Source organism: Rhipicephalus sanguineus, chromosome 4 (assembly GCF_013339695.2).
Source record: "Rhipicephalus sanguineus isolate Rsan-2018 chromosome 4, BIME_Rsan_1.4, whole genome shotgun sequence".
Taxonomy (NCBI): Eukaryota; Metazoa; Arthropoda; class Arachnida; order Ixodida; family Ixodidae; genus Rhipicephalus; species Rhipicephalus sanguineus.
The window spans coordinates 32,632,453-32,654,900 of NC_051179.1; the positions used below are offsets into that span (position 1 = coordinate 32,632,453).

The window sequence follows — 22,448 nt, forward strand, 5'->3', positions numbered from 1 at the left end:
TCATTCGACATAGAACAACTCCGGTTTCACGGTGCCGTGCAGGACACATCTCTTTCTGTGATGTCCAGGGAACAGGAATTTACTCGGGACTTCCAGTCATATCTCACGGCATTGTGCGTTGTTTTCACTTAAGTCGTATGTCGCTTGTTATTTGTGTTTTTCACGATGTCTCAGGAACTTCTCTGGTTGGGTGGCAGCCGTTTCAAGCTGTATTTATCGTAGCAGGCAAAAAGCAGGAGCTGCTTATATTTTCAGACAAACAAACTTTCGAGTTCATCTCTAACTTGCTTTCCGGAATGCGAAATTTCATGTATCGCTTTTGAATTCACTACTGCACCGCTGGCTCTTATGCAGCTCCGTTTTTAGCGATGTTTGCGGCGCCTTGAAGATATCGCGTGAACCGAAATGACCCCCTTTACCAATAACGACCCACGAAGATATGCTGGTGCACTTGGGGGAGTCTAACATTAGCGCGAGCAGCAATCGGCCGCTCGATTACTTGTCATGTAGTCGACCTGTTTGTCTGACTTCACTTGCAGTCCAGCAAACAGACCGTTTGTTTGACAACGAGTGCTCGTATTACGCATTCTCTCTGACACAGTTTCGTAATCGAACGGTTCTCTTTTTGACGTGGCATGCAGTCACTGTCTTTCAACGGGCCATGTTCGTGCTCTGTATTTCTGGGGCAGGGAGCTGTTGAATGAACCATTTCCTTTCCGTTTCCACTGTGGGACCTTCGCGACCCGGAAATGTTTTATCAAGACTTTTCGTCAATATTTTGTTTCAGCTGGTTTCTCTAACCAGCAGAGTTTCCTTTTTTAAGTTCATCGTGAGGTTCTCTCGGCAGGCGTAAACAGTTCAGGGATAGCACCATTGCTCGGTGCCTCAAGGTGGCACTATACTGTGTTCCCCAGGCACAAAGTAAGGATCGTATGGCTCGGCGTCAAAACAAGCAATGGTCAACGCCGGCGTATACTCTTGAAATAAAAGTGAGAGGGTGGAGTGAGCAACAACTCCAATAAGATTGATCTGGTGGGGAATACCTGTATATAAATCAAGGAAGAAACAAGAAGGGCGTACCAGAAGCAACGCAGAGGTGTGTCATCGCCGTACGGATAGATATATGTGCATGTATATATACGGCGATATTTTCCATAACCGCATTACTTAAAGTGGCCGGGAGTCCGGGCGAGGTGACGCCCGACACATTAAAGCAGCAACTCCGCGGCGTTACGCCTGTCTATATCTTTTTTCTGTAGGCTTCTCTCCTTTTTGGTTTTGTCTATATCGTTGTAGTGTGCTGCTGCCGTTATACTTTCTCCTGCGTTCGTTTTGTTGCCGTGGGCGCTCGCTTCATCGCGGCTCCCAGCTTTATGTATACCGCTGATCGCTCACGTCTTGCATCGCGATCAGGGTCGGGATCGCGGGGCGCCTTAGATAAGGGTGGCGCCAGCGTGTGTGGGAGCCTCGCGGGGTTTAGACTTGTAATGCGCAGCAATAGGCGCTGATCTTCATGTTATCTCTCGCTCTCTTCTTTTTTCTTTCTTTCTTTCTTTCTTCGTCCGAAGCATTCATGCCGGGTTGTTAACCTCGTCGATCTCACTCGGCCTATACGTTGAGCGCAACACGACGGGATTCGCTCACTGGTATACTGACTGAATTGTGTCTACTCGTTTGGTATTTGGTCTTAACATTTACAAACAACGAAACAGGATGTAGCTGTTTCTCTCTCTCTCTTTTTTTGTAAATGTGATGCATTTGTAAAGAAATAACCTTTTTACAATTGTACTTGTCGCACTTTTCTATGGCATATGCGCCATGTGTAATGCCAGCGCAAGGGCAGTTAATATCACTGAACACTTGTGGTATAATATAGGACGGACTTAAAGAGTAGCCTATGCTTTCTTAACGTGGCGAGGCCTTTCGTATTTAACTTCATGTCAGTGACATAATAGCGCAGGGACACCGTCGATGTTACTGTAAGTGCAACGCGAGAAAAGAATGCGGTACTTTTCTCGTGCATATGTGTGTGTGTGTGAGTAACTGTGCTTTCGTGTGCTCCACTTTTATTCGTATTACCAGACCTTGCTGAATGAGCAAACATTTCCGTAGACAACAGTTTTCCACTTGGCTCTCTAAAAAAATAAGCATAATAATTGCCACTTGGCTCTCTAAAAAAAATAAGCATAATAATAGAGTTACCATCGTAAAGTAGAAAATGGCAAACGTGTGTACAGGGCTACTGTCTTTCTTGGAGGGAATTCGAGCCGAGAGGACGTCTTCGCAGTTTCAGCTACCACTCGTAATGCCTTCCGTATATCGTAGCTGAAAGTCTGGACACGTAGAGCTCCGAGGCGCCGGGATCTGTCTCGCGTCGCGGCGGCGGGCTTCCTTTTGAACACGCGTGCAGTGTGGTGAAGTTGGAGGTGAAGGGAGAGTCGCGACGGGGGTGGCAGGAGAGCTGTGGGAGTTGGTGGGGGCGCTAACCGCTTACGCCTCTGGGGCCGACCTCTGCGTTGCTTCCGTACTCGGGCCGTGGTCGCGCATTAATAGAGGTTTCGCCGTTCATAATTTACGACCGTCATTCCGGGCACTTTCTCGATACTGTCATACAATATGTATAGAGAACCGACTCAGCGACGCCCAAGCGCCAGCGGTGATATTTTGTAGTCTTGAACTTCGTTGTTCGCCTTTGCTGAGCGCGTTTTTCGTACATCTTGGAGGTTTCTTAGTTTATTATTAGTTTTTTTTTTTCATTTTGTTCCGGTGTGTGGGATGTTTGGGGTTGTGCTCTGTCGTCACTGCATCATCTAATTTCTGTTCTCCCGAAAAATAAAAAAATAAAATCAAGAATAGATTTTCCTTGGTCTTGGAATCAGTTATTAAAGCCCACTTTCATCACTCGATCGTTCTCGCTTCTTTTTTTTTTATGTTTGCGCGATCGCTTGTAGTTTCGGGGAATGTGTTAAAACGCTGTCCCTTTTGTACATTACCACGTGGAAGCTGCTGTAAAATAAAAACGCCGAACACGCGGGAAGTGTGCAGCCCCCTGTTTTGAGACGCACATCACGTCCTAGCGTGTACTATACGGAAGCACCGGTAGCGTCATTCTCTTCCTGCTCTGCGACGTTAAGCGATCTCGGCGTTAACGGCCGTTTCGCGCGCACCCGGAAGCGTTGAAGTGTAGAAGCAAGAAAAAATTAAAAAAAGAAGAACGATATCGGAATTTTGTCATCCATCAGCGTTGTCATCTTTTGCTATTGTGTACAGCGTTTCAGTACCGCGCGCGAAAGTTTTGCTTGTTTGGAGTACTGGAGCATACTGCAAAACGCTTGTCGACGCAGTTCCTGTGGTCTGGAGAGATAACACACTTGCGCACGCTGGCAGATAAAAGGATTAATGTGTGGAACTATGGTAAGGGATTATTTGGAACACGCTAATCTTATAATTTTGCTGTCCACACATTTAAGATGGAATAACGAATGTTAAGCTGAATTATCGCTATCTCATACACATACATACATACATACATACATACACACACACACACACATACATACATACATACATACATACATACATACATACATACATACATACATACATACATACATACATACATACATACATACATACATACATACATACATACATACATACATACATACATACATACATACGTACGTACGTACGTACGTACGTACAACGTACTTACGTTACATCTATCGGCGTTTACACTTGCGGTTCTATTGTCGTCATATACAAACACTCGTTGCGTGAACTCTGAACTCATCACATTGAAATTGGTCAATAGAAATCTGGTCTACTGGAAGGCGTCTTACCTTCTGGGGGGGTATCAGAACGAAGACTATGACAAAAAGAAAAGTCGTAGGCGCCATATTGATAAACGTTCAATACGGCGCCCATTTATGTGTGGTCTCATGCACCATAGAGAATAAAAGCGAGTACGCGTTTGTTTCTGGCGCGCTGAATCGAACACGCACGATGTAGTATAAATGGAAATTCGGTTAGCGTTACGTTTCAGGGTGCGCAATACGCTTCCGTTTTCGTCTCTGTCACAGAGCACGCCACCGAATCGGCTCGATTTTCTGCACGAACAGTGCCACTTCGGTATGGCCAAAAGTTTCTGCGAAGCTCGGCAAACTGCGTGGGGGGAATCACAAAGCTCGACTTTATATACGTTTCCATGGGAACCGTGCCGCCTGGCGTAGCGATTATACGACTCTGCTCTTCTCTAAAGCAGTCGTAATCGCAACGAGCGCCACGGGAGGGAAATCGCGCTTATACAACGCCGCTGCATAAGATGGGCGAGCGCGGGCCAATTAAACGCAGCCGTGATCGCGAGGATACGAGACACAACGGGCCAGCTCTAGCTATACCGAAGGGGTGGGCATTACGTTTCCAGCGCGCCCTCCGCTCGGTTGGGAGTGAAGGTTCATTCATTTGGCGCGGGTTTCAACCGAGCCGCGGCGTCTCTAGTCCTGACCGGAGATTCATGCATGCCCAGATGCATGGCGAGCGAGGCAGGCCGTGACGCTGGCTCCTTACTGTGTGCTCCCGGAATATTCCTCGCTGTTTCTCGTCTCAAATTCTGTGTCCCCTCGCCCGCCATCTTCCCTGCATGGTTTCTGTTTCCGTTTCTTCTCTTCTCGGGGCGTGATTACAATTAACTCCGGCGGTCGCATTGAGAAGCGCGTGATGTGCAGAGCGCAGTGGAAACGCGCTGAAAGTGTAGCGCTCATATAGAAACCGGGGTATTTTTGCGGGGGGGGGGGGGGGATTCGAAGGGAGGATGGGAGCGAACAAGGGACGCGCTCTCTCTTCTTCAAACGAGGAAAATATGCAAATGACGAAGCTCGCGCGCGTCTCGCCTTCCCCCCACACTCTCTGTTTCACTTCGCTTCCTTTTTCGTTTCGCTGTACGCGCGAACTGCTTACCACCGATCACGCCTATATGGAGTTTCTTGATAAACTGGACCGACGCACAGTGGTGACAGCGCCCGCTGTGAGCGCGTCCTGGTGCCCCCCCCCCCCCCTTTTTTTTGTAACCGCCCACGAGCCACCCACGGAGCTCGCGTTGAGCGTCGTGGGCTGCACGACGTGTCCCGCCAAGCCGGGCAGGGCAGGGCATATATACGCCTCATAACTCGGCTTACGCCGCGTGCCTCGCTCGTCTATATACTATATTTGAAATTGGCTCTTGGGTTTCTTCTGCCCGGGTAGCGCCGTGAGCCGGGTGTGTCCGCACTTTTCTGTGATGACCTCCCTCTGTTTCTAATTTAGGGAGGATCGCTTTCTCCTCTTGCAGCCACGCTTCGGAAGATTAACTTCGGCGCCGTGTTTGGCCGGCGACGAAGAAGTCTCGTTTTCTCTCGTTGTGACTTTTTTCTCGGCTTGTACGCGAGAAGAAAGGCGAAGTAAAGGAGCTTGACTGGCGTCGCGGGTTGCTTTTGTTTGACGTCCACTGCTTGGGCGAGCGATCGAGGGCCGATTCGTCGTTTGTATTGTGGACCGAGCTCACTGACGTTTACGAGACTTCATTGACCCGAAGGTCACGCAGAAATAGATTCCAGCCCCCTCGTTGCGAGCGTCGCGTTGGAAACGGCGGTTGTTCCATGAAGATTGATCGAACGGTGATTTTGATTTTTCCTGTGTATGGAAAACGTATTACACGCGTTTGGTGTGGTACAATGTAACTAACGCAAGCTGCGTCTTCCACAGCGCTTACGGATGGTATCTTCCTTTTGCTTTATGCTTAAGCCACTCGCTCGAAATCGATGTTCATCACTTCAAAACCAATGAACATTGCGATTTTGTTGAAGCAGACAAACGCTAAAAGTACATCGGTTTAGATCAGTGCACCTCGTGTTTTTCTTTTTTTTTTTTTTAACTTCGCGCTATATAGGTACAGCCTTGCTTAATTCTTTTTGAGTTTGTTTCTCGATATGTTACGCTTGAGCGTCAGGGCTGTCTCTCGCAGTGGGGACTTTAACCTGCTGCTGGTGCTCTCGAAATTTTCGCTCTTATCATGTGTGATGGCAGCGTTGTGCTAGTGCGTTTCGCATAGTCTTACGCGTGAATGCTGTCGTAACGCGTCTGTTCTTTTTTCTTGCAGTTGTCCTCCTCGACACAACGACAGAGAGCATCCTGAACTGGACGCGGTATCCTTACGGGCCTCAAGCGAGAACACCTGGGGTGAGTACACTCGCTCGGTGCAGTCTCGTATTTGTTGCTTTATAAGGAGCACTGCCACATCCAGGCATGCGACATTGGGACAACATTCATCTAAGCAATACCACGAATAGATGGGCCACTCGGTACAAGACAAATAGTGCGAAACAGGAGGAAGTAAACTGCAACCCCGCGTGCCGAGTTCTCGTAACGCGTGCTTTGATTATACGCCAAATTAAACAGTGTTGCAGTTTCTTCCAGGTAATTTTGCGTTCCATGCAGGAATTATTTGATGGGAATGAAAGGCGTACGATGGATTTCAATGAGAATGAAACGATAATCGAGTACGCCGTGCAAAAGACTTGCGCCATAGTAATAGCCTGTTAACGTGCGTCTTCGGACATTAGTATAAGCGGCGTCAGACAACGGGCGCACAGCCCGGAACCGCTCTTTAACCGTGTGAAGAGGAACGGTCGCTGAGCTCTGTTCGCAAGGATTGCTTCGCTTCGCGGCTTTGTTGAATAGCACACTGCCGCTGCTTAGCATTGCTGTGTAGTCTCTTTCCTTATGCGAATAATACCGTGGTCTAAAACAAAGGGTTCTGGCTTCAATGCTCATCATTCTTTAGAGAGGCAGGCTTGAACCGTCATCCGTCTTTCAAAAGAACGACGGGAGGGCGAGTCGAAAAGCGTCGACTGTCCACGGGCGGTCCAAGATGTGGGAACCGAGGAACCGAATCGCAGTTAAAGACCCTCTGGGAAAACAGATACAGGAATGACGGCGAAGCAGCGGGCGCGGCGCGACGGAATGCGAAGACGCCGAGACAAAACCTAAAGGAAGGCTTAGCCTGCCGGCTTTTTTTTTTCACACGGTCGCACGGGCGCTTTTGTCATGCACGCGCGTATAGTATGTATATACCCGCTCCACAGCGGGACTCGTTAGTTTCATTTACCCAGGCTAAACTCTATACACGGACGGGTCTTTGTTTTTCGCCGTGTTCTCGAGCGCGAGCTTCGAGCGTTCGAGTCGACCGAGCGGCAACGCAAGTCGCAGCGGGTGCGTGGAGCTCAGTTAAAAGAGGCCGGCGTGCGTGTCGACTTTGGAAAGCCAACACCGCAGCCAACGTAACAGTATTCAGCTGCGGACAGCCAAATTGCGTGTCTAAATAAGTGACACAGCCGCGCTTCTGCTTCACTCCGCTTCCCTCTTCCCTCCTCCACTTTCATCTCACTCTCTCACGATACCTTTCCACGGTGTATCTCCCTCGCGCTGTCTCTTCTTTCTCCTCCAATCAAGGCAGCAAGCCGAGCGAACCGAAGCGGACATCTGGTGCCGTCGGCGCTCCTCTGTGATGCAAATTTTAATTCGTCCAAATTAGGGGTGTTTTGCCGCCGTCGTTAGCCGAGCGTGCGTCGTTGCCTTTCTCATTCTTTCTTTAACGTACCTGCCCCCTTCCCCCGCCTCCTCCTTCTTTCTCACTTTGTAGTCAGCCTTGTCCGGGTCGGGTGTCTGTTTGGTTATCGGGCTTCACTGCGCAGCCGGCCATTCGTGCTGTTTCTGCTGCCTTTCAGCGTCGCAACTCCTCGCATACCTTTCCCTGTGTTGCTCGCTTTCGTAAGCACGACTACTATCTTGTACGTCCTTCTCTGCGCCGTTCCTGTCTTTTCTTTTTGCGTTTTTGCGTTACATTACAGCATCATGATTATCTTTTGTCTCTTTCTTTTTGCCGCCTAGGGAGTTCTAAAAAGACACGTTTGACGTCGGGCTTCTTTGCACAGCACAGCGGCGTATTGTTTGCTGCTGCGTACTATCTGTTACTGTGATGGCGCCAAAACTGATGATGGGAAAGCTATGATGGGAAAGCCAAGACAAAGTGAACATCTACGTGCACAGAAGCTACTGTCCTGAAAAACAGCATGAGGGTAGCGACGTCGTGCCCCGGTAAAGTAAAAATGAAAGAAAAAAGTTAGTGTTCCAAGCGCAGCTAGTTATTGCGATGAGCATTTGACAGGTGGGATAGGCACGTTTAAGAGTTGGAAGTGATTAGGATAGTAAAATACTCGTTGTACTCAACCGACTGCCTAGAACAGCAGACAAAAAGAAAGAAAGAAACACCGCAGCGGCAAACGCGATGAAACCTGCCTCCCCACGAGGCATCGTTAATTCACGGTTCAAGCGCGAAGTGCAAATTAACGCACACACATCAGACTCGCGAGCAAGTTTAATCGTGCACGCGCGCGCACCACTCATTTTCGTCGTTCTCTTTTGCTGCCTTCGCGACAGACCGTTCAAGTGTGCCCGTGTCGGCGACGTCTTGCTCGATATATTTTTTTTTATTTGCTTCGGCGGCCCTATTTACTAGACGCGCTTCCCAGAGCCGTGTTTTCACAACCGTACCTCGTTGCGGCACCCTGCGTTTACCCAAGAGCGGTGGACGCGCAAACGCACGCGCGCGCTAAAAGCGGTGCTGCCGCTCTTCTCGGAGTGAGATCGACGGAACAAGCACGCGAGGTCCTTGTTTGCTTTGTTCTTCCCCGAATTCCCTCGTCCGCGGGCAGCGTCTTGTGTGTACGCAAGGGGCGGAATACAAGACGCGCGGCGAGGCGCGCACTACGCACTTCACGAGTTGCGGCAACGGTCGAAGCAGTGTGCTCTTCTTGCTCGCTAGCTTGCTCGATTTTTTCTTTTCTTTTCCGAGTCTTGCTCCTTTGTTATTGTAAACTCGGTCTAGACAAACGTAGGTTTTTCTTTTTGGCAAGCCAAACGCTGGGGACACGCATGCAGGCATTGTTAAGATCCGCTGAAGACTTGGGAACTCAGTCGCAGTGCCTTGTGCGGATGGCTAGCAGACTATAGATCAGCTGCTGCCTCATTTCTAGAATCTAAAGTCCTTTACTGACCCAACCTCAATCCTTCAACGGGTGAGACAGCCAACGTGGCTTTCACAGTGTGTACTCTTCTGGTTCTATCAAGAAATGGCAACACTGCCTAAAAGAAACACGTCGGAACTCAATGCATGTTTGCATGGGACTTCTTTGTACCGATAGGGTGCTTATTGTGTTGATGCGCCAAAAACTGTCAACACCAAAACTATCAAGACACCAGGAGAGGTGGTAGCCTGCCTCTCCTGGTGTCTCCACCCTTCCCGGCAGCTATCATACACTTTGTGCAACACGAAATGGCAGATCTTCCGCGGCAGTGTTTTGCCGACAAAAACTGAGGACGTGATATTTCAACGTGTGAGACGGTATTTGAACGTATTATCGACATTTCAGCCGGTCCTTACCTTCCATAGTGATTTCGCAGCATAGTGCATCAGATGCTGCCTTCGCAAAGGGGATCTTGACGTAATTTACACTACAAGTCGTATCGCTAGGCTAGGCGAGTTCTCGCTTGAGTCGTATCGCGCCGTAATAAGACGGGTCTACAGACCGGAAAACGAGTTACTACGCGGTCGCACCCTGTATCGCTATACCCTGACACCTCGCTGTACCGGCGCGGTAGTCCTCGCCCGATGACTCAATGAGAGGGGACCCTTAACGGCAAGCATGCACCGTCCGCACGTGCCGTTGTGGTCTACGTATATATATTGAAGGGAGATGAATGGCAACGTGACGTGGGGGCGCCCTGACGAGATGGCTTTCCTGCAGCTACTAAGAGCACCGTGGCGCAGCAAAGGCGTCATGCCGGAACGGTCGTTTTGAATTTGACCGAACCCAGGGTGCGCTCGCTCGCTCGGTCGCGCGTACGTGCGATAGCGACAAATCACGTAATTCGAGCTTATCGGTCGCCATTAACAGGCCCGTGACGGCCATAAAAATGCCGGTTTTATTGCGCGGGCGGGCGGCCAGGCAGGCGTGCGGGCGTGCGTGGTATCCGTGCATGGCATTCGTCGTAGCTCGGGGTGGGACGAAAGGAAGAGGGGGGAGAAAGGAGGACGGGAAATTCGCCAGATCGAGGATGCACGCTACATGTCCACGGGTTTTAGTCGCCGAGGGGATCCGGCGTTTAATCCCGACTTCCTTGGGAAGCCCGCTGGATTCCTGCGCGGCTCGCTGGGCTCTGCTTTTGCGTGCGATTTATATCTATGGTGTGTACGGTGGCGTATCCGGGGGGCCCAGGCGGTAGCTCGCGATGGTCTTTCTAGGATGGCACGGCTCTGGGCGAGCGGAGATTAGCATATATCGCGGCTTCCGGTCATACGTAGGTATTCGATCTTCGCCTTCTCCCCATCTCTGGCTCCCCAATGGATCTCGTTTGCTGCGTTGGCCTTTCCCTTCTTACACCCAGTTATTTTTGTTTTTCTTGTGTCACGAGGTGAAGTCACCCTGGAATGGTGCTGCAATTTTCTGCGCCGCGTGTAAACTAGTTTCGCCCACATGTAGACTAATTATTTTTCCTTAGCCCGAAGATTTTACATTGTCGGGGCTGTATCATATTGAAGAAATCTTCTGCACGTCGTACCTATCTATTTAAATAGCGTAGGCTCTGCAGCGCCTAATCGGGGTTCGGGCTGTACGTGGAGATACAAGAAAGTTCTACAGATCTGCTATTTCGGACTTTTTTTCGGTACGGCTGCTTTCGCACCCCGTCTGGCGCATCTCATAATTTTTGCTTTATGAAGTTTGCTTGTTGGGAAGCGTGCTTCACCGCTTGTCTTCTTGGTGCGTAGAGCGTCTTGATATAGTGTCAAATTATGAAACCGACACCCTTGGATTCTGATGGAGCGCCCGAGATCTAGCATCTCCCAACTTTTCGCTTTATGTACCCGAAGCATTCTTGAGCACAAATGTTTTTAGTATACCTGTTACAGACTAGTTGCTTTCTCTCTTTGAATTTCTAAGCAGAACTATGCTTTTCGTATGAAACGTATGGAAGGATACGTCTATACTGTTTGCTTACTCGCGCTTTCTTTCGCATTCTATGGCAGCATACGAATAGAGCGTTATGAAGCTACGGTAAGACGCCAATACCTCCTTCCTGACTTCTTTCGCGCTGCTCTAAGCCGCGCGCGCGCGTGTGGAGAGGAAAACAAACGGGTCGATTTGCACCCCCCCCCCCCCGAAAGAAAGAAAACCCACAAATAAACGATAAAGAAACGTTGGTACATAGGATACGCGATAGCGAAGTGGCGCCCAGCGTATACATACCCGTCTCTGGGCCTGGAAACGCCCTTTCGGCGTCATTACTCCGCGAGTCGTTCATCGTTCTCCGCTTCCTGCGCGGCAGCGGGCTCAGGTAGACCGAAAGATGGAGAGTGAGGGAGGGTCGCTGCCATCTCGACCTGGTGTCTCGTTTCGACGCAGCCATCATCGTTTCTCCGATTGCGGTCTCGCAAACCGTTTCGAGACGCCTCTTGCCTGCCTTACTTTTCCTCCTTTTGTGCACCGCTTCGTTTGCGGCTTTTTTACCTTTTATTTCTTTTGGATGTCTTCGTCTCCGAGTCCTTTCCGTTCTCCTTTAATGTTGTCTTGCCTCCCTTCGCCTTATTTCTCTCTCTCTCTCTCATCGTGCCTTAGATTTAGCTTGCTTTGTGGAAGAATGGGTACCCCTCCTTAGTGGAACTTAGCTTTCGCGTCGAGCACGAATTCCTTTGTGTGTGCCTTACTAGGTCCTCCTTTGTTTTCCGGCCCTTTCTTTTTTCGAATGCGAGAAAGTTAGCTTTTTGGGCCGAGAGTGGGTCTTTTTGCTTCTCCCTGGCCGCCTCAAGCCGTCCTATAAGCTTTTATTTTGCGCTCGTTTGTTCGCATACCGACAATTTTGTACGCAGAAACCGTTTCCTTCCGCTCCTCTTCTCCCCCTGACCTTTTATCATTTATTTGCTTCTTCTGACATTTTTTTTTGTTTCCCTTAGTTCGACCGTATGCAGTTGTTTCTGCCGCTTCATTACGGCCGCCTTGCGTACCACCGTCGCGTTATTTTTTGTATCCCTTACTCTTCTTTTCGCATATTTTATTCGACTCTGAAAATCCGGTTTAAGCTCGCGATCATTGCGGCAGTGAATTACGCTTTTGTTTGCGTTTCCCGCGAGTGCTCCCTTTGTTATTGTAAGGCGAGCTTTCTGTAATGCCCGGACCGCACACAATGGCGGATATACGTACTGCTTAGGTATGATTAACAATGGTCAAGCCGAGCGCTGACACGTAACAAGTTTAGCGCTTCCATTATACATTTTTCTTCTCTGTTCCTGTTCTCATTTTGGTCTCCGTCCGTCCCGCCATGAACCAGTGTATACACTGCACGTGTGTGGTCCGGCCACTGCCTCGCCCCTTTTTTCACGTGCAGCGAACGCCAGCAATGGGATGACAGGCGTGACATGCTCGCATGCAAATGCGGTACCGAAAAAAAAAATCATAGAATGAAGTGGGCCTTATAACTAATTTCCAGTTTAACGCAGCTGTCGCCGCTGCCGTGTGCGTGCACAAGGAGATAGAGACGGAAAAGAAAAAATGTAAGTAAACGTTAGCAACGTGAAGGTCTTGTTAGCCGCTTGTTTAGTCGCGCCCAATTACGAGCGAAATGCTCGTTATGCAGTTTTGCTTCTTTCCACGGATCTTCGTTCTGCCCGCCGTCGTCTCTCGCAGCTTCTTCGTCTCGACTCTCTTCATCTTTTTTTTTTTTTTGTTTCTCACAGAGTGTGCGCTCTTTTCCTCTTTTCTTACCACCTCGACCGGTGGTCTGCGCTGTTACGTGTGAGCGTCGTCTCTTTTCGTTGTGTAGTGCCAAGAGAGAGAGAGAGAGAGAAGGAATGTAGGAAAGGCAGGGAGTGTAGTGCAGATGCCTCATTTCGCCACTTTGTGCCGATTCCTGGCGTTACTGCGACGTTTTCAGCCACACCGGGCAGATGGAGACAGAGAGGGAGTGCTTACCGTTGTTTTCTGCTTACTCTGCGACTGGGGGCGCGTCGTTGCCCGGGCTCCCTTGGTCGCCGGTTGCGTGGTGTCTCTTTCTCCCCCCCCCTCTCTCTCTTTTCTTTGATCTTGTTTTCTTGCCTCCCGCCCTGGAACTCATCTGGTCGTGTCCGGCGGCCCCCGTCTTGACCGCGGAGCCTGGGAGTCGTCCTTACTGCGCCGCCAAGACTTCTCGCTTGCTCGCTCGCTCTGACCTCCGCTTTAGTGCTTTTTGTGTGCACTCACTCCCACACCTCTCCCTCTCTCTGTGTTCTAGTCTCCATCTTCCTTCCTCTTATAGCCTGACATCCGTCTGCCTGCGGCACTCTGGCAAGCTTCCCCACCCATGTAAACCCTGCTCTTCTTCTACTAGTGTTTTCTCTTTTCCCGGTGCTGCAGCCTTTGCTCTCGGTGACCGTCTCTTCCTTTCCTAAGCCTCTCCTCTTCCTCCTCCTCCTCTCGCAATTACGCGAGGGTCCGAGCGTCGTATGCGTACGCCCTTTTACGTTGTTTATTTTTTGTTTCTCGGATCTCTCACCTCACTTTTGTCGTTTCGTGCCCTCCTTACGGCAGTTGCTTCTGTCCCTCCGCGTGTTCTAGCCGGGGCGTTGGTTTGTTCTTCCGCCTTGCTTTTCATTCGCTTCTTTGTTGTTTCCCTGGACCTCTTCATCGAACATTGTTCACACGGGCGCGTCGCCCACCGTGAGGTATATTTGGCCCCAAGGTGCCGCACTGTACGACTCCCCCAGGAATCTCTCTCTCTCTCTCCTCGGCTTCTTCTAATTTGCTCGCCTTGGTCACGTGAGTGTTCTCTCAGATTCTTATTACTTCGGTTTTCTCCCCGCGCTCTCGTTGTGTATCATCCTTCCGGTTGAGTTGTCCAATGCCTAAGTGCGATTGAACTTGACCGTTGCAGCAGCAGTCCCGTTTTAGAAACGCTATTCACGCAGAGCTTCCGTAAAAGATGTAGAAGTAAGCAAAAAAAAAAGAAGTAAAAGAAGCAGGATTTCAGAACCGCATGACATTGAATGATGTTCAAAACTTCATATGTTACTTAGGCAATAGGACAGGGGGAGAGGGGGGGGGGGATCCGCAGTAACTATATTGTCCCGTGTGCCTTGTAATGGCGCCTGAATATTCTTATAAACAAAGGCCAGTAATTACTAAAAAAAACACGCACAGCTTCGATAGGCAGACTTTCAGTTTCTATACACGATATGCGTGAAATGTTGCGCTTACTTACGCTTTCTTTTTCCTTTGACGGGAAGTCCTTAATTGCGGGTGTAGAATATCTGGCGACGTTACAAAAACGTCACTTCGGAAACGCCGCAATGTCGATAACATGTTGCGAGTAGAACATTACCACCGCAATCGCTTCACACTTGCGTTTTGCGATGGTCACGCTTTCTCCGGTTTCGCCCAAGGCAGCCGCAATCGAGGGTATGCGTTTCTTATTTATGTGATCAAACGTATAGTTTGCAGTAGGCACTGCTTCTCCGCGTCTTATCAATTAAATGTCTCAGTCTCGACGACCCGATTGCATTGATTCCCCGCCTCTACTCTCTCTATCTGCGTACATTGTCTCTGCGGCTGCCGCCTGTGCCCGCAAGTGAATCGACTTTCGCGAACTTCACGTGCTAACACGAGGTAACCGAATGCTATAAAGGAAAACGGTGACAAAAAATACAGTAAAGAGTAGCGATAAAGAAAGGGAAGCGCAATATTTTCTCGCGATAAGCGCAGCGCGCATAAACGTTATTCCGCGATGGGCAAGGAGAAAAGTATATAAATGGCGACGAAGGGGACACAAGCGAAGTGGGGAGGGTGCGCAAAAAGGCTGCGCGTTTTCTAAACGATCTCGCCGTCCGATAGCTTATACGATCGAGTCGAGACCCCGCGCACGCCCTGCGACGACGATTGCGAGTCGGCGTGTGAGAGTGTACAGAAGCCAAAGCCATAGCTAGACGTCTCTCTTTCCTCCTCCTCCCATATTCCCTTCCATCCTGACCGCGAGACGACGGTGGTGCTGGGCTAGGGCGCAAGCAACGCTCGACGAACCCAAGCAGGAGCTGCCGCCGGCTTCCCCCTCGTCTCTGCCGCGGAAGCCGTTTCCGCCACGCGACCGGCCATTTCCGCTTCCGCTTGACCCGCCGCCTCGCCGCCCCGTCTGCCTTTTGTCCCCCCCTCCCCTTCCCCTTCCCGTCGGCGTCCCGACGAACGACTTCCAGTTGGCGGCGCCGCGCCGGCTGCCGGTTTCTCCGCAGTGCACGCTCTCTCCCACCCCGACCGCCCTCATGCTCGGACCTCTTTCATCATCATGCCTGGGATTCCTTCCCACCGCTTGCCGCCGCCGCCGCCGATCGAATGTGGTGCGCTGGTCCCTCGGGTAGCCAGCGTTGGACCCCAGCACGCACCCTTCGCCCTCTCCAGGTTCTGCGCCCCCTGTTCCTCGTCGCACTGTAACGGCGCGGCTGACGTCAATGCGGCGGAACCGTATTGGGTCTCCGCCACTGCACGGTATACCGTTATACCGTGAAAGCATATCCCTTCTAACATTCTTCTCTGCACCTTCCTCTCCCGTGTGTGTCTGAAGAAGAGCGGAAGGGCGGGCGGGCGAGGCTCCCTTTTGGCTCTTATCGGCAGACGCTTGTAGAGCTGCGCAGGACAAAATCAAAGTAGTGGGGTTCCATATGTACAGTCAAGCGTCAAACCACGCTACAGTTTGAAGTTTGTCTTAACTCTCTTAACTGGAGATCATTATTTGCTGTCGCCTGTAGATTCAGACAGCGGTGTTTCGTATCTCGAGTAAAGTCTACAACTAGGGTCACGAGAAGGAAGGAGGCCCTCATGTTTGACCTACAAGTTGTAAATTGATTTCTGTTCGTATCAATGCGTAATCGGGAAATGGCGAAGCTACAGAAAGGCAGTTGACCAACTTAGCAGACGAAGCCCTATAAAAACAATGAAACTTTCTCGTGGACTAGTTGGTTCATATTGAATTGATAACTTACAGCGTCGCCAGTAGCGCGGTTCTCTTGTGGCTGTGCAGTAAATCACTAGCGCTCAAAGCATGACTTTGAAAATAAGTGTGCAGGAATCTACATCGCTTAGAGCTGAACATTCGGTTAAGAATTAGTGGTTAAATCTAAATTATTTAGAGCTGAACATTCGGTTAAGGATTAGTGGCTATTACGTGTGCTTGTGGAACTGCCCATCCTTCCGCGCCGGCAACCGCAAAATGCTGCAGCGTGGCATGCGGTAACCAGTTCTGTAGTATACGTGCCGAGATTCATGATATTTTCGCGTCGACCCCGTATCACGTTAAATGTTGTGCGAAGATCGGCGATAAATCTCAAGTCTGAAGCTTACATTTTGTTCGCTAATACCTGTCCATGTTGCGATTTTCTTCGTTCTGCGTACTCTTGTATGTCATACTCCCTTTCATTTCAACGCCGCTAAAAACGATAGTATTGGAAAGCAACGTGCAAGTCAGATACGGATACATTGTCAACCTCGTAGTTTGTGACGTCACAGTGTCACATCGCGCCGCCAGTCCATTAGTCGTGGTAGAGTAGAGTAGACCCTAGAAGCTGTGGCTCATACCCACACTGGGGGATTGGCCAAGAACCGGTTAGTTTTTAAAGGCAAATTTCAAATTGAAGGTCAAACTTTGTTTAATTAATACGCATGAAGTATATATGAATTACTTACTGGATGCCTTTTCGTTTCTGTAAATTCTTCTTCTTTCTTTCTTTTTTGTCGCCCTATAGCTAAGTAAAGGAAGCAGAGGTGAGCACATTTGGCACCCGACACCTTTTTTTTCCCCTTAATGTCGTCTAGTACAATCTGCATTTGCGAAAACATAGCAACGCTCTCTATTGAAATATCTTCGACCTGCAGCCTGGCCTGGATATGAATTATAACTCGCGATAACAATTGCCTTCAGCTCGTAACCCATCGTTAGCGCGCGCTTCGATTTGTCTTTCCTTACGACCGCCGCAGGCTCCCGGGAAATGCGCGCCAGTATCGAATTCACATCCCATTTACCGCTCGTGAGCGCTTGTGGAAACTTCTCCTTCTCAGACTGCAGTTAGGCGTTCTAGCTTCAAAGACACGCGCGTAGCAAAATAACGTTCACTGCCTCCCCTTTCTCGACGCCGTGACAGCCGGCAACTCGCTGCAGAATTTCCTCTGACGTCAACCGGCAGAGAAACGTCACGCTTATAACCGGCAGCCAGAGGCGTTATAGAGGGTGCTCAATATAGACAAGAGTGGCTGGAAAAATTTACTCCTAATATCTTTCTTAGCGGTGAAGCAGACAGGACGTCATTTCCTGCTCGAACGCGATAAGCCTTTAATTCTCTCTCTCTCTCTCTCCTTCTCATCCTTGCGCACCGCCTCTCATACACGGTTCCCCCTCAGCGCTTTAGAAAACTGTCTCATCAGTTTTACTCGATACTCCCGCTAAAGTCGTCTCGTTTCCTTTCTTTAGTCACTTTCTTTTTACGATTAATTTATTTCTTTTTCTTTTTCGTGCTCTCGCTCGTACATGAACGGTTCTCTCCACGTCGTTTCGCCGGGCACGTGTTATTGAATTCGCCTGGCGCTGCTGTAACAACCCCCAAACTGCTTCGTCGTCTTCCCCAGGAACGCGCGCACGGGGATTGAAATTATGGTAATTCTCGCGTGGCGCGCGCCTCGCTACTCGAGTGTGTCGCAACGCGTTCATTTATTTATCTCTTCGATTCGCCCGATTTCGCTTTTCGTTCGTTTATTTATTGTTTTTTATCTCATTTCAAGTTCCGTGCATCTCCAAACGCCCAGTTTGCCGCTGCTGCTTTGAAGAGGCAGGCGCTTAATGTGTATATGTTTATTTTTTGTACGTTTCAGTTTTTTTTCGTGTGTCTCGCTCGCTCATTGCTTCCCTAGACGACAAGGCGGGCTTGCTTCGTTTGGCGCGGCTGTCACTGATTTCATTTGGGGCCGCTCTTGACACGTCTGTCGCCTTGCATAGTCCCTGCTTGAGACACTCTTTATGAAAGTGTCGTTCTGCCTCTGTTAGCGAAAAAAAAAATGACGAAAAACAAAATGGAGACATCGTAACGTACATAGAAAGGAAACGCCAGTGCATACGGGAGGAAAAAAAAATAAAATAAAACAGAAAGAGATATCGGCACTGAAAGCTCTTTATTTTGTTCGTATTTCTCTGTATGGTGCCATCCCTTGGATACAATTTATATTTTTATGCTAATAATGCGCGTGAATTCTGACAATGCCGGTTGCTCTGACAGTGAAGGGAGGCTCTGACGTTATCTACTATGTCCCGAAGTCTTACTTATGCAGGCAATTTTGAAACAGATGACGGGCTTCAGCCGTTGTTTACTTCTTTTTTTTTTGCTCCTGTGTGGGGTTTCTTTTAAGAACAGAAGGTGACTGTAATCGAAATCTTGCGTTGTCTGGCTGCCCGCATGATTTCTACGCCAGAATTTTGCCGCGGCGTAGAAGCCGATAATGGCGTGACCGCGCACAGCCTCTTCATTTATCTTTATAATCTTGAGCATTTCCGAAATTGCTTTTATCAAGACTAGCTGCTCCGTCTTTAATTTACTGCACATTTTTTCCCCGGACATCAACTCCGTATCGCCTCTTCACGGCATTGGTGCGGCGATGCTGGTATTGAACGAGAGATTTGTCATCTTTTTAATCATTTTTTAGTCGGAACGAAGGTGTCAAGAATGGTACCCCCCCTGCTCCTCTGTTTTATGCACCTATAGACACTGCGCTTTTCGCACTCACCGTGTCGACGTGTCAACCTAAACATACGCATTAACTGTGTATTATTCATCAAACGGTCACGCTCAGTTGTACTAGACACCGGTTACTAGACACCGCGCGCCTTTTAGGGTATTTTAATCCATTCTATCTATTATTCCTTCACTGAAAGTGTCGAGCAGCCAACCAGCGCATCCTTAGTTAACGTTCTTGCCTCTCCCACTTCGTTTCTCTCTCCCTCTTTGTTTCTTTCGGTTGCTGCAATACACGCCTACGTTCCTCGCTTAATCTCGTTCTGCACGTAATCGTTGTAGTGCCTCTGATTTGTGGTGCAATCCCGCACCGCCAACCGGAAGTGTTTCTGGTTAACCTCCCTGCCTTCTCCTTTTTCTGTTTTCCTTCCTTCCTACTTCACACATACGCTTGCCCTTCGTAATCACACTCGGTTTCTTTTACTCGTGTATATTTAACGTTAGTATTTTACGACTCTTTAGCGCGCTTCTTAGTGGCCTTCTATAGACTTTCTTACGGATGAGTTTCGGTGCCGCCATTGTTAACCTTGCCGTTTTGTATCTCTAACAACTAAACGAACAGCGCTGCGGTGGACGTGTACACATGAAAACGGTTGGGTATTACATTCGACGTTTCCTGACCCTATTAATTGACGTCGCGATATACAAAAATAAGCTAACAATCATTTAACAGCCCGAGGTGGCGGTGCTCGTACGTCTTACGTAAGAGATCGTCTGTAAACGCTTTTCTTTGTGCCTCTCTTTTTCCCGTCGCAGTGGGTGGAGGAGAGCTTCACCAACTTCGAGCAGGGCATCAACTGGCGCTCGTACGTGGTTTGCGACGTGGCCTACGACAGCGTCAACAACTGGCTATGGACGCCGTTCATCGAGCGGGGCCCCGCGCACCGCATATACGTCGAGGTCAAGTTCAGCATGCGCGACTGCAACCTGTTCCCGGGCATGGCGCTCTCGTGCAAGGAGACCTTCTCGCTGCTCTACTACGAGTTCGACGCCGCCACGCGCGAACCGCCGCCCTGGGAGCCGGAGTCGTACAAGCCCGTGGACCGGATTGCGGCCGACGAAGGCCGCTTCACGTCCAACGCCGAGGTCATCATCAACACGGAGGTCCGGTCGGTGCCGGTCACCAAGAAGGGCGTCTACTTCGCCTTCCGCGATCAGGGCGCCTGCCTGTCACTCATCGCCGTCAAGGTGAGTGAACGTCGCGGCGAAAGCTTTCTGTACCTAGCGTGGTTTCGCTCTGCCTCCGGGATGTCATGTCATGTGTTGACGTCATCTTGTGACGTAACGCGTTGTATGACGTCATGACGACTCCACAAATTTTTGGCGATCTATGACCTCATGTAGTGACGTCATCGCGTGATGATTTTTTTGCATCACTCGTGTTGACCCCGACGGTCACTCTTCGCGTTAGATGAGGCATCTAAGGCTTTCGCCTTAATATGTAGGGTGAGAAGCCCAGCCCTACACTGTCTTCAGAATTAAGATTCAAGGGTTTTGCGGGACGAAACCAGGATATGATTAATTATGATACACGGCGCAGTGGGAGACTCCCGAATTATTTGGACCACCTGGATTTCACTAGGGTGAACCTAAATAAATCTAAGCACACAGACATCTTTGCAACTTACGCGTAGCGCTTCAGTGACATCGTCGAGTCGTTGTTTTAACTGTACAGCAAATGCACGTGCCAACTTACGCGTGTTTCTTCAGTTCTGTGTTCGCTACATATCAAGGAACATATCAGGATCCTAAGTCGCGGTCGTTATCGATTGTGTGGAAAAGCGCAGGAAAAAAAAAAAAAAACTTTCATTCACTCATATTTTTATTTTCTTTCTCGCGAGAAATGGTTAAATCATTGGATTAATGTACACAGCGCTGCAGGTGCGCTGTAAATTTTAATGAGATAAAATTTGAGAAAACAACGAGAAAGAAAACTCCATCGACCCTGGGATTGAGCATGGGTCGAGGACGACGTATTAATGGTAATTGAATCTGTAAACGTAATTAGAGGTTCGGAGCCGAGCAGCGGAAGGCATATTTTAATTGCAGTGCAAACCGAGGCAGACGCTTTTATCGTTACTACTTCTTTTGGTGGACATATTTAGCGTACCTACTTTAAACTTTTCTTTAGTTTTTTTCCTCTCCCTTTAATTTAGCCCCTCCGTTGTCCTAACGAGGCCTTTTAACTAAATTATGAGCAGAGTTGCAGCGAGACTGTTTTCTTTTTTAATCGGGTACACCTGACCTCTCGATGTTATACCTTTCATTTTTAGTTTTTTAAGTCGAGGCGTGCCTCCTCCCAATAATTATGTAATTGCTATATACTCTGTAATCTGCCTGCGATAAGACGCAATAGCCTTTTCCGCGTAGTCAGTTTTGGCTGTTTCTATTCGGGTGCGAGACTTTTTTTTCTCCACAATTGGGGCAGGAGGTAGTTTGTATCTTTTTTTTTCACTTTCGATACTAAGCTCAGGCGGTTTAGACTGTTACTAGGAAGGCGCCATCTCATTTGCATTTAAATACGTAGTACTTCATGTGGTGCCTTAAAGTGAACACGTTGTGGGCGTACAGTCTGAATCACTCTTGTCTAGAGCGGCCAGCCGGCCACTTCAGCTGCCGTTTTTAGCAAGGATATGCAGAGACCGTCACCGTAACGATACCGGACATAATCATACCGCATGCTAGGTTCTTATGCCAGTATGCAAGCATGAATAGACGCTTGTAGCTAACGCGAGCTTGCATAGTCCATACGGCGCGGCGCCAGCGTCGACAACCGTCCTCTCGACCGCTTTAGATAAGTGTGATTCAAACTGTACCTTTTCGCCTTTGCCTAACTTGGGGGCGATTTTGCAGTACTTCAATATTACTTGCACGTGAGAGGGCGAATTTATACCAGTGTCGCATGGTCACTTTCGATCGCGATCGGGCCTGATCCGGATTGAAATTCTTGATCGTGATTGGATCCTTTACGCAAGCTGCAGAAGGGAGCCAATCACTGTTGAAAACTTTTATCCTGGTGGGCTTAATCACGATCAGCAGTGCACCGTGTGATGCCGGTATTAACTGTGTGAGCAATGAGATATAATTGCTTTTGCTTTGCGACACATTTACGAACGTAGCGCGTGCTCAGCGCGTTTCGCTGCGCATAAATTGTTGACCTGCGACTTGCGCGCACGTCGATGTTGTCCAGGTATACTACATAGTGTGCCCTAACGTGACCACGTCGTTGGCGCACTTCCCGGAGACGCCAACGGCCAGCGAGGTGACTGCCATCGTGACGGCTGAGGGCCAGTGCGTGGCCAACGCCCGCGTGGTCGGCTCGCCACCGCGCATGCTCTGTAAGGGCGATGGCAACTGGACGCTCCCGTCGGGCGGATGCGCCTGCATTCCTGGTTACCGGGCCGTTGGAAACTCCTGCCAGAGTAAGTAGCTGCCCCCTTTCACCCGTAACGTGCACATCTCGTTCCTGCTTCGTGTTTTATTGCGATAGCAATTATGTGGAATCTCTCGGCGGGTTTTTACCGTCGGCGTTGCCGTCGCCGTCGTGTTCCGTATAAAGTCC

The 22,448-nt window shown here is 49.4% G+C and overlaps 1 protein-coding gene across 9 annotated transcripts in view; it reads left to right on the forward strand.

Moving 5' to 3' along the window:
* LOC119389723 (ephrin type-B receptor 2) overlaps window positions 1-22,448 on the forward strand; it is a 301,549-nt gene that overhangs the window by 247,441 nt on the left and 31,660 nt on the right. For all 9 annotated transcript variants that reach the window (XM_037657088.2, XM_037657091.2, XM_037657090.2 and 6 more), the window contains exons 2-4: window positions 6,137-6,216; window positions 19,643-20,074; window positions 22,077-22,308. In XM_037657088.2, the coding sequence (XP_037513016.1) occupies window positions 6,137-6,216; window positions 19,643-20,074; window positions 22,077-22,308 (744 nt within the window). The remainder of the gene's footprint in view (window positions 1-6,136; window positions 6,217-19,642; window positions 20,075-22,076; window positions 22,309-22,448) is intronic.